Source organism: Gallinula chloropus, assembly GCF_964237585.1.
Source record: "Gallinula chloropus genome assembly, chromosome: 4".
NCBI classification, from domain to species: domain Eukaryota; kingdom Metazoa; phylum Chordata; class Aves; order Gruiformes; family Rallidae; genus Gallinula; species Gallinula chloropus.
The window spans coordinates 50,590,703-50,603,132 of NC_140088.1; the positions used below are offsets into that span (position 1 = coordinate 50,590,703).

Sequence of the window (12,430 nt, forward strand, 5' to 3'; positions counted from 1 at the left end):
TGGATGTCGCATGGTGGATGAGGAGATGAACAGGACAGTAAATAAGCAGAGCACCTTAGGTTTGTTTTCTTTAAGTCAAAATAAGAATTGGCAGGTGGGGTGAAGAGTAAATAAGTTAGAAAAGGTAAGGCACTAATGAGAAGTATCATCTGTCTAGTAAGAAATAATAAAAGCAATTAAATGGAATATGAATTTTATTGGGTTTTTAGAGGAAGGAGGACATAAGCTTGAGAGAGACCGTTACAGGGTGACAAAGGGGAATAAATATTGAAAAGCAGGTGAAATTGCAAGTAGTTGGATTGTAACACATTTTGAGTTATCCTGAAAGGCCGTTACAGAAATACAGCTAATTTTTAGTGGAAAGATTAATTAATAGTTGGGAGCATCATGAGGAAAGGTAAACTAAAAAGTGGTAACTCAGTGTCTGTGTGTGCACCCACGTATTAGTTTCATATACCTCTCTGTGTGTGTATGTATACACACGTTCATGCATACAAACATGCATAAAGGAGATGTGCATGTCCAGATTAGATGCCCTTGAGGGAGGTAGAAGATGCAGAAGATGTCAGAATCCCTGAAGGATAAGAAGAAAGACATTTTTAACACCCTGATATTTGTTCCAGGCAAAATGTATTAGCGTTGGGTAGTAAGAGACCACATAGGGGAAGTATAAACCTTCTCCAGCTGTCATTATACTATTAGAACAGTATTTATAGAGGAGCATAAAGTGGTAGAACAGGAAACCTACATTAGATTTCTTTTTTACAACATTTCTTGGTCTCTAGAGTTCAGTCCCTTCTCTGTTTTTATGTGAGGAATTTATTGCCATTGCCGGTTCTTTGCTTTTGGAGGCTATAAATTTGTATGGCAAGTAGCAGCCTGGTGGCTTTGGAAATGTGACTGCTGCCTTCCATACGGCGGTCCTTCAGCAGGAAGGTGGTCAGGTCTTGGGGAGGAACGCAGAGCAGTGGGGGCAGAAAATAGGATGTATCCTTCTGTCTTGCAGCCATTTACGTGGCTTGAACATTCCAGTGAGTGTAATAACTAATATTGGTTGCATACTGTACTCATGAAAAAACTGGGTAAGTATTTAAGGTGAAGTTGCACAGAATAAAAGCTAGTTAATGAACAAAGCAGTTCATATTTCTATCAGTAAGCTGAGGGCAGTGATGATTTGAAGACAGCTGCTGTCTACTTTCGAACTCTTACAACTTTTGCACTGGTGTATGTAAACATTGAAATCCAACTTGTAATTATACAATGTTGTATTCAAGAAAACTAAGCTCCTTTAAGTGAGAGGGTATATGGAGAAATTTTATTTAAAAGGAATATATATTTTAATTCTTTATTTTTTTTAAAGTGGAAAATGCTTTACCAGCTTCACCAAAAAATGCTGTTTCAAAAATAGCCTCTTACACACATGGAGAATATATGAAAGATGAGTTAATCCTCTTGTTCATACCTTTAGATCACAATTGTAGTTTTACATGTTTTTATGTCAGAGAATGTTTTGACAGCCTGGAGCTGGAGTATGGTGATGAAAGGGTTGAGTGTCTCTGGGTAAAAATCAAAGGAGAACAAAATCAGGGAGATATAGTGATGGGAGTCTACTATAGACCACCTGATCAGGAGGAGGAAGCTGATGAGTTGTTTTTTAAACAACTGGGAGAAGTCTCATGATCACCAGCCCTCGTCCTTATTGGGGATTTCAATTTAGCGGATGTCTCCTGGAGGTACAATACAGCAGGGAGGAAGCAGTCTAGCAGGTTCTTGGAGTGTTTGGAAGACAACTTCCTGACCCAGCTGGTGAATGAACCCACCAGGGAAGGTGCCCTGCTGGACTTGTTGTTTGTAAACAGAGAAGGCCTAGTGGGGGATGTGAAGGTTGGGGGACGCCTGGGGCATAGTGATCATGAGTTGATAGAATTCTTAGTACTGGGAGAAGTAAGAAAGGGAGACACCAGAACAAGCACCTTGGACTTCCGTAGGGCTGACTTTGGTCTGTTCAGGAAGCTGCTCAATAAGATTCCATGGGAGGCAGCCCTTGAGGGCAGAGGAGCCCAAGAGGGTTGGTTGCTCCTCATGAAGGATATCTTGGCGACACAAGAACAGGCTGTTCCAGCCTGTCAGAAGAGGAGTCGGCGAGGAAGGAAGCCAGCTTGGCTGAGTAGGGAGATCCCGGAATATCTTCGGGAAAGAAGGGAAAAATATGATCCTAGTTAAGAACCCTGAGGGGGGAGAAGATGGATGCATGACAGAAAGAGGAGGATGATATGACTATTTGGAGAAGAAAAACGTCTGGATACAGAAGAGTGTGATAAAAATTTACTGTGTTTTGTTTAAGTTTTTTTAAATCCATGATTTACCTGCTTATTCCTACCACCAAGTAGCTGCAATTAGTAGAGTTGTCATATATGGAGAGAATTAATAGCTTAGCTTTTTCCAGCAGCAAGCCCTTCTTTTAAGAGTGAATATAGATCAAATCTCTGTGGAAATTTAACACCATATCACTCCTTCAGGTTAGGGCCCATGGGGGTACGTAAGTTGGGATGAAATGTACCAGGATGTGGATCTAAAACAAAAATCAAATGGAATACTCTTTCCTCCTGTCTTTGAAAAATACTCATAAAAATCTCAGTCCCTCTTTTTTTTTTTTTTGTTTTTGCACAGCATTCATTCAAATGTTTCACTTTTATTAGGGGATACATTGGTGAAGGTGACCAGCAATGTTGGTTTGAAAACTAGGTGCTACTTCTTACAGGCTTTGAGCTTTTCTGTGGAAAGTTACCTAGGAGGGAGGAACACAACTCTGCCTGAGTATGAGTATAGAGCTATTAGCTATCTGAAACAAGCTGAATACACACTGCTATCTTTCATCCTCAACCTATATTTTATCAATGTTTAGCTCTGTTTAAAATGAGGCGTGATTCACCGTCACCTTTTTTGTGTCTATTTGTTTTTAAAATTGTTTTCTTTATTAAAACTCCAAATGTGTATATTTAATGTGTACAGGAGGGGAGCAGCCAATACCTCTTTGGAATGAACATGATGGTACAACTGATGGAGAAAAGCCAAAAATTCTTCTTTACTCACTGAGCCTACAATTTAAGGTAATCTTATGATGACAAAACAGCGGTTCTAGGTGCTATTAATGGTTTTCAGGTTTTTACCTCAAAGGTTATTGAATAGGGATTACTCTGCATGAAGACATCGAGTCTGGTTCCTTCAACTTGAAAATATCTTGGCAGCATTGCGTTATGGAAAACTATTATGTCCTCTTTCTTTGTTCTGCAGTAAAAAGGGTTTTTTGGTTTGTTTGGGTTTTGTTTGGGGTTTTTTCCCTTCTCTTTTATCTCTGAACCAGATTTTAAGAACTTTGTACTTTCCTTATTCATTAGGGAATTCAAGTGACAGCTACAACTCCCTCGATGCGAGCTGTGAGATTTGAAACAGGATTGATAGAACTTGAACTCTCAAACAGACTGCAAACCAAAGCGATGCCTGGAAGTAGCAGCTACCTCAAACTGTTTGGGAAGTGTCAGGTGGATTTAAATCTGGCGCTGGGACAGATTGTTAAACATCAGGTTAGCACTCACTATCTTTGCATGTGGTGTTCTTAATAATAGTATGTGATGGGGAAAAATACATAACTGAGGCAAGAAGCTGTCTTACACTGCTGGAGATTTTCTTCCTGATCTAGGAGGCAGCTGGGGGTGGGGGGACTAGGAAGGGTGTTGGTTTTTCATTTGAGTTTAGTTTTTTTCAGTTTGTTTTTTGGTTGGTTGTTTCAAGGATTGGGTTTGGGGGTTTTATTTATTTAAGCATTGTGCAGCACACAATTGTAGAAATTTACTTCCTTAATGTACTCTTTTATTTTGTTAAATAGTTGTGCAAACTAAATTTTCTCACTTGAGAAGGGACTGAAGATGACTTTTCAGAAGAATTGGCAAACCCTCATTATGAAGACCAGTGTACATAAAAGCTGAACAGTCAAATATGGGCTCTTTTATTTTCTTTAAGCTGTGTCTTAGAACTTCCTGTGTTCTAAGTCTATGTTCTAAGTCTTTGTCTATGTTCTAGTGTCTTAGAACTTCCTAGTGCTTTGCACCAGCAATGGCCTTGCTACTGAGTCAAATGATTATGTTTTTATATAATGCTATTGGTAGGTTACATGAATGAAATAATAATATCAAACAGGACCCAAACTTGACTAGACCCACGTTTTGACCTAATTTGTCTGCATTGGTTTGACAGTTGTATCTCTTGGATTCTTAAGCCAGCTGTTCCTTGAAATAACTAATTCTTTGATATGAAAATAGTTTGTGATGCCTAGAAACAAAAAAATGCAAGTCTTCGAACCTATAAATGTGCTGTCACAATAGAGGAACTGGATATGTTAATGCTTTTGAGACATAAGGAAAATAACACTGCAATCAGAATTTACTGTAAGAAAATCCAATGCCTTCGAAGGAGAATTGGCTACAGGAGAAAAAGGGGAGAGGAGACACATTTACTACTACTTGTGACTTTCACACTTCATCAAAAGCAGTAATTTGATTATTTTTCTCTGTCTCTGAACTTCCTGCTGCAAACCTCTCCCCCTTCCTGATTTTTAAACATTTTAAGGTTTATGAAGAAGCTGGCTCAGACTTTCATCAGGTTGCCTATTTCAAGACGAGAATTGGATTAAGAAACGCTCTCCGAGAAGAAATCAGCGGCTCATCGGATAGAGAAGCTGTGCTCATCACTTTGAACAGACCGATTGTTTTTGCTCAGCCTGTGGCCTTTGATAGAGGTATTGAAAAGAGTTCCTACACATTTGCTTTCATACTGAGGAAGCTATTTATTGAGGGGTTTTTTTCCAGAGAGGTTTGATTATTCCAGATTTCATATAGTTCATGATAAAATGTTGGGGAGCTGAGAAATTGAGATTTGCTGCACAGGTTAATAAATTCCAACATCAAAAATTCCATTTGCTGAGGTGATCAGTCTTCAGATAGTTTGGAGGAAGTTCCTTTTGTAAATCTTCACAGCTGAATAATGTTGTGAACAGCATGGCATTCTCTGTTTTAATGTGCTACCTACAATATTAAATCATTTGCTTTGTTGATCTTGTCCTTTGCAGCAGAAGCCTCTTCTCTACATCCTGAACACGTGTGTGTCCATTGTTGTATATCCTCTGTCTTAATGTTATGGAGAAACAGTAACAATGGAAAAAAAACCATCAACTATTTAGTCAATGTGCTTTTTTCTGTGTTTGTTGATTTCAATTAATCTGGTTTCTTCATAAAGCTGTGCTGTTCTGGCTGAACTACAAGGCTGCATATGACAACTGGAATGAACAAAGAATGGCTTTGCATAAAGATATTCATATGGCCACAAAAGAAGTAGTAGATATGCTACCCGGAATCCAACAAACCTCTGCGCAGGCTTTTGGAACCCTCTTTCTTCAGCTGACTGTCAACGACTTAGGAATCTGCCTGCCCATCACAAACACACCTCAGGTAATCAAAATGTCTGAAGCAATGTGGCTTTTAGTACTCTTGAAATAACTGTTTGTGTGTGGTCAGTGGCTTTGATGTCCATAGATACAGCTTTTCATCACCCCAAACTAGGATGCTGATAAACGGCACTGGTGACATGGCTTGCAATGGAACAGTTTCATTTATAGGAGTAGGTTATAGAGGTGTCAGTTGGTGTGCATGCTTTGGGGAAATGTAATGAAGTCTCTGTGTGCCACACTTGAGCTCAGCACTTTGGAAATATTTCTGATGGAACATATTTTTTTGAAAGCTACCATCACAAATTCTAATTAATCTTTTATTTCTTGTATGATTAAACAAAATCTCCTAAAACTATTGGCTTTTAGGCTGATGTTCTGACTCTCTTGTTTAATTTAACCAAGAAATTAGAGTATGAATAACTGAGTTATGCAGACATGTTTTTCCAACAGCTACGTATTGAGGAACTCAGACAGGGTTAAAGAAAGACACTTAAAATGCAGAAAGTATATCATTGTAGTACAGTGTAAATCTAATATGTTACACAGGATAATGTATCCTTTAATGTGCAGTTAATGAGCTTCCGTATTAAAGTAATGCCTAAGCAGTGTGTTAATGCAGCTTGTTCTGTAAAGGAACGTGCACTGCATTATGTTTCTGGAATACCTTTGAGTTTTAAGTTTAATGATCCACAAGGTGATGCTTTGTGGTCACACAGCTCCTCCTTCACTGCCTGTGCAGTCCAACACGTTCCCCAGTTTGACATTTAGCTCTGCGTATTCGTTCAGTCTTCAGATTGACCTATGTGCATGGGCCCAGCTTTCTTGAAAGCCTCTGTGTTTATTCTCAATTAAGGAATAATTCTGTGCAGACCTGTGTTCCCTCTGTCCGTCCTTCCTCAGAAATGACTGCAGTTATTCCTGTCTCCTCTTACACAAGGTGAAAGTATGATCTGCACCTCTTCAATATGAAATTGAAAATGTTATGCTGACACTTGACAGCAGCCTAAAAAAACCAAACAAAGCCATGGAGCATTAGTAAGATAGATGTTGGATGTCTTTAAGAGGAAACCTTGGATTCAGAGACTGTTCCTGTGTTGAACTGGGAGTATTCTTAATGGGGAATAATTCCAGAACAGGGATGAATCATTCTAGTGCTGTAGAAGGAAGTAGACATAATAAATAGAAATGTAAAGGAGTAATGAGGCAAATAACCTGAAGTTGTAATGACATAAAGTTTTGATTGTGAATCCTCTATTTGGCAGCTATGGACAAAGCAGATGGCATTTTATGCTCTTATGTGTTACAAATGATAGTAAACGATGAAAAATCCCTTCTGGTTTATGAAATCTGAAGCTGTATATAGAATAGTATGCTTTCAATACTTAGGCTGGATCAAAAGAATTCTGGCTTTATAAAAGGGAGTATGTGGGCAAGCAAACCTATAGACCCTCATATACCAAGAGCTTGAAAATTGTCAGTCAGTCTGTGTATTGAAAACTCTGCATAATTTTAGATAGCAAGATAAGCACCAAATAATCCAGTAAAAATTGAAGCTACTTTTCATCGTTGTTCAATCAAATCATGTACAACCCTTCTCAAAGAAAAGAATGAATCCTGGCTTGTGTTCTGTGGTCATGGGGCCATATGGTTCGTAGCCGTTGATCATCTAGTCGTCGATCAGACAGATTTTCTTTCCTTTTCCAGATAAGCTTGAATCCTGGTGCCCTAATACATTTACAGTGTAGGTTTTGCATTTGGAAAACAGCAATTCAAGAGACTGTATGGACAGATGGGATGCTTTTGAAACTTCTGCAGATAAGGGAATACACACAGAGATAGATTCCCAGTTTTCTAACAGGGAAAGATAAACAGTGTTTAATGCATGTACAGTATCACCTTGACTTTGCAATGACCAGTAAATTTCCGTTTGTGACTCTATTTTCCAGTCTAACCACACTGCAGATCTTGACACTGGCTCTGCGTTAGTCCTGACAATCGAAAGCACATTAATCACTGCCTGCTCCTCTGAGTCCTTAGTTAGCAAAGGTCATTTTAAAAACTTCTGCATTCGCTTTGCTGATGGCTTTGAGACAAGTTGGGATGACTGGAAACCAGAAATAAGAGGAGATCTAGTCATGAATGCATGTAAGTGGATGTAATTTCATACTGGGCAGTACTATTTCAGATATAAATCCACTTTCACCCTTTTAGCATGGCTATTAAAATGGGTGAACTTTCCCCAGAAAGATAAAATACTTTGGCCTTTGTGTATCTAAAAGGTTGGTTTCCTTATTAATAACCTTGTTGCTGTATGTCTTACTGTAAGCATTTAAGTTCTGCCTGAGAGATGTTGGACGAGTTGGATGCATTGCTCATATAATTTCATAAAATCCCAATAAGATTTTAATAGTTTAATATGGAATATTTTAATTTTATATCAATCTCTCTCATTATGCTGAAGATTCTAGAGTTTATATGAAATTTCAAATGGATATAAACTTGGATGTTACCAAGTAGACTCACTTTACAGAATGAGAAAAGACATTCAGTGAAAATGAAATCTGACCCTATCTAACGCTGCTCGCGCTTTAATTACGGGAAGCAGGAGACTGAGGTGGAACTTGGAAGGGCTGGTCTAAAGCTCCTTTGACTGTCTGCCTAATCAGTCTGTGTGCTTCATACAGGTGTTGTGCCAGACGGTACGTATGAAGTGTGTTCTAGGACAACAGGACAGGCTGCAGCAGGTAATATGCTTTTTCTTTAATAAATCAAGTTCTATGTAAATCAGGCATTCATAAAATAGGAAATTTAAATCCTTTAAGTGAGTTGTAATTGAATTGGTGGTTTGTTCTTTTGTTTTGGTTTATATCTTGTCTGCCTGCCTGGTAAAACTCCCCGATGTTTTTACCTGCTCCATCTTTTCAAGTTATTTCAGGTTTGGACTCATGTCCGCAACACTGGTTTTAGATTTTTACCTGCAGGAAAACAGACGGTGGATATGTGTTTGTTCCTTGGTTAGAGAGTAGTCTAACAGCAAGGCTGTCCTCCTGCTTCCTGTCCTAGAGACTGCTAAATCTTCCAGTCCTTTTAATGCTGAGATTTTGAATCCTGAGCTCCAATGGGGTTTGGGTTTTTTTTAAAAGAAGAAAAACTCGTTAAACTTTTAATTTTTTTTTTAAATACAGAAAGTAGTAGTGCTGGAACCTGGACCCTGAACGTGTTATGGAAGATGTGTGGTATTGATGTCCACATGGATCCAAACATTGGGAAAAGACTGAATGCTTTAGGCAACACCCTCACAACGTTGACTGGGGAAGAAGACATCGATGATATTGCTGACCTCAACTCTGTAAACATAGCTGACCTTTCGGACGAGGATGAAGTTGACACTATGTCTCCTACTATACATGCAGTAAGTGAATACACCAAAATAAGTGCTACTAACTGGAAAAAGTGACAGTCAAAGGTAAAGATCTTAGTCCTGAGTCGAATCCAGTGTGCTACTCTGGATATAGCTCATATAATTCTTCTTGTAAATGAAAACAATTTATGTGTTAGTTTTCTAACTCCATATTTCAAAGGCACAAAATCGCAGATCATACTTCTACTGGTGTTATGTGGAAATTTGGGTTGGAGTTGAAAAGGTGGGGAGACAGAATGCCTAAATTCAGGTACCTGAGCTGGAAAAGCTGTGGCTGTAGATTGGCTTTCTTAGCAGGAGAGTAAGTTACTAATGTGCACAAATTAGAAAAAAACTCTCTTTTTGTACTTCTACCCAATGTAGTACTGACCTTGCTTTTTAGCTTCACATAAAAACACTTTGACAGATGTTCTTCTTAAACAGCTGACAGTTCCAACGTTATCCCAGAAGACTAATGTGCCTGTTTGTTGTTCAGAAATCAGGTGGAGGTTCATTATGTGGAGATGCCCACAAGCTAACATTGGGGCAGCGGATTGTAAATCACCTGCTGGGTTTGAGCCCCCCAAACCATCGACACTCTGTTCCTGTAGAATATCTGTTGGGGTCAGCGAAGTGTGATTCTCTTCAGTCTAGCAGATCAAAAATGAAAGCAGGCAGATCCTGCTCATGGGGACATGTATGTAGTAGTTACAACGTCACTGTCTGAATGATGGGGTTTGGATCACTGGAAATAAAAAAATAATCCAATCAGCTGCCTTTTGAGATGAACCTGATTCTTTTGCATGCACTAGTCCAGATTTTAAGGTGTGAAATTCATTTTGCCTATTGTTAAACCATGATAATGTCCAATTTTTGATGAGGGCATTAATTAAATGTTTATTTTGAACAGGAGATTGTTGATCACCGACGGCAAGGAGCTTCTAGTATCCAAGCTGGTGAACAGCGAGGCCGAAAAATCACAAAACGTGTAGTTGACATTAGAGAACTCAATGAGCAAGCTAAAGTTATTGATGACTTAAAGTAAGTTGGGTTTAGCTTTAACTTGCACAGAGTTTGGAAAGAACAAACTGCAACTGACTTTTCTGTTATTATCACATATCTTGTGGCACTGTGATGGGCAAGTGAAAATTGTTGTCTTTATTTAAAAATAAAAGCTGTCCTATTGGACTCCATACAGACTGGGAGAAGAGCTCCTTGAGAGTAGCCTTGCTGAGAAGGACCTGAGTGTCGTGGTGGATGAGAAACTTAACATGAGCCAGCAGTGTACTCTGGCAGTTTGGAATGCCAGTGGTATCCTCGGCTCCATCAGAAGAAGGGTGGCCAGCAGGGACAGGGAGGTGATTGTCCCTCTCTACTCTGCCCTCGTGAGGCCCCAGCTGGAGTACTGTGTCCAGGTGTGGGGCCCCCAATACAAGAAAGATGTGGAACTGTTGGAGAGGGTTCAGAGGAGGCCATGAAGATTATTAGAGGGCTGGAGCACCTCCCCTACAAAGAGAGGCTGGGGGAGCTGGGCTTATTCAGCCTGGAGAAGAGAAGGCTGTGGGGGGACCTCATTGCAGCCTTCCAGTCCCTGAAGGGAACATACAAACAGGAGGGGAATCAGCATTTTAAAAGGGTAGGTAATGGCAGGACAAGGGGGGATGGATTTCAATTAAAGGAGGAAAGGTTTAGATGAGATATTAGGGGGAAGTTCTTTCCAGAGAGAATGGTGAGGTGCTGGAACAGGCTGCCCAGAGAGCTAGTGGATGTCCTGTCCTTGGGGGTGTTCAAGGCCAGGTTGGATGGGGCCCTGGGCAACCTTGTGTAGATCCAGGCCTGGAGGTTGGTGTCCCTGCCTGTGGCAGAGGGTTGGAACTCTGTCATCCTTGGGGTCCCTTCCAACCCAGACCATTCTGTGGTTCTATGATAAGAAAAAAATATATACCCAAGTACTTGCTCAAATCTCTCAAGTTTTTCCCCAAGTGGCAAATTTGTCTATATTCCTTCTGGTTTTGTGTTATGATGGCTACTTATAATTAGTTTCCTATTGATTCAAAATCATAGTTCCACCTTGATTTATTGTCACAGTGATCACTATTAACAAAATATATTACTTAGTAACTGTAGTAAACAGTCTCATTCACTGGAAGAAGAGAAATATTGAAAGAGACTATTTTTGCATTTTGTAGGTGAGATATTTTAAATGTAGATCTGTGCTGTACTTGAAGGCCTTGAAGAAAGATTTATTTCCAATTTCACGAAGTTCATTCGAACTGTGAATTTTATTAATCATTTCTCATGGTTTGTTTAGCTTACCTTCCCTCTGCCCCCTTCCCAAACACAGACTAGCTACAAATGAATCTGTCTGGGATGGGAATACAGAACATGGTAGTTATGTGTTAAATAATGAAGAGGAGATATGTTTTACTGCTTGTGCTTAGAATAAAATCACTGTCACCATTCAGATGGCAGTTGTATCTGAACTTTGGATTTTATGTTAAATGTTTTTTCTAATACAAGTTCAAGAATCAAACTTAGGCTTTGTACTTGTCTTTTCTCAGTTTATGAATGCTTCAGTGAACTGTGATTCTTCCAAACTAGCAGGTTTTAAAATTATTTAGCATTGTAGTATTTCTGCAGAATGTCATCTCCTACAAAAGGCTGTTACTGGTGTCACAGGGCTTTGGACTGCTGCAGCAGAAGGATTTTTCATCATCCCTTTGGGAATTCTCAGATTTGTCCATTATGTTTGGTTTTTAGTTAAACAGCTGTCATGTGATTGCAAGCATATAAGAGGTCCTTAATCTAGTTGTTGCAACTGGGAATTTTTTCAATTAACGGTGTTGCTGTGTAACCATCGATAGTTTCCACTTCAGTAGCACTCTTGTTTGGGAGTCTACTTGTGTGTTAGTTTGTTCTACATCCTCTATCTGCTCTGCTAAGTGATTTGGAGACAGAGACCTTCAAATCAGAGTCCTCTTAAGGAAAAAATACTACACCTGACAAAAAAAGTTGTACCATGGAACAAGAATAAATGTTCTGCAGCTGAATTTGGCTGGTCCTGAGTAGCTACTGGAAAAAGAGAAAGCAGGGTAATTCCCAGGGAAAGCAGAACATTGTTGCAACACAGATTTTGAAATGGTGAAAGCAATGAGACTTCTTTGTGAGCTAACTCAACCATGATTTATCCCCAGAAAATTAGGTGCAAGTGAAGGGACTATAAATCAAGAGATTCAGCGCTACCAGCAACTGGAGTCGGTGGCTGTGAATGATATCCGTCGAGACGTTCGTAAAAAGCTACGCAGGTCCAGTATGAGGGTGAGCAGTATTAAGTTACTTCAGAAAATTATAGCATGTGCCTTGTATCTTTTTCTGCATATTGATCAAAGCAAAGAAAATATCAGGCAGGGGAAAGGAAGAGTAAGAATATCAAACAGTTCAGTGATCCCTGCACCTTTGGGAGAGGGCAGGGAAAGGTTTTTCGACCTTGTAGTAACAGTTCTGGGGAAATTGAAATTTCACAGGTA

The 12,430-nt window shown here is 39.4% G+C and overlaps 1 protein-coding gene across 2 annotated transcripts in view; it reads left to right on the forward strand.

The window, feature by feature from the left end:
* Positions 1-12,430, forward strand: part of BLTP1 (bridge-like lipid transfer protein family member 1) — a gene marked incomplete at its 5' end in the record, with an annotated part of 114,037 nt that overhangs the window by 73,451 nt on the left and 28,156 nt on the right. The window contains 10 exons of one of the 2 annotated variants that reach the window (XM_084262724.1): positions 3,013-3,110; positions 3,399-3,584; positions 4,627-4,795; positions 5,293-5,504; positions 7,450-7,648; positions 8,188-8,247; positions 8,689-8,915; positions 9,400-9,600; positions 9,814-9,944; positions 12,098-12,221. In XM_084262724.1, coding sequence (XP_084118850.1) covers positions 3,013-3,110; positions 3,399-3,584; positions 4,627-4,795; positions 5,293-5,504; positions 7,450-7,648; positions 8,188-8,247; positions 8,689-8,915; positions 9,400-9,600; positions 9,814-9,944; positions 12,098-12,221 — 1,607 coding nt within the window. The remainder of the gene's footprint in view (positions 1-3,012; positions 3,111-3,398; positions 3,585-4,626; positions 4,796-5,292; positions 5,505-7,449; positions 7,649-8,187; positions 8,248-8,688; positions 8,916-9,399; positions 9,601-9,813; positions 9,945-12,097; positions 12,222-12,430) is intronic. The other variant, XM_084262725.1, reaches the window with a different exon arrangement.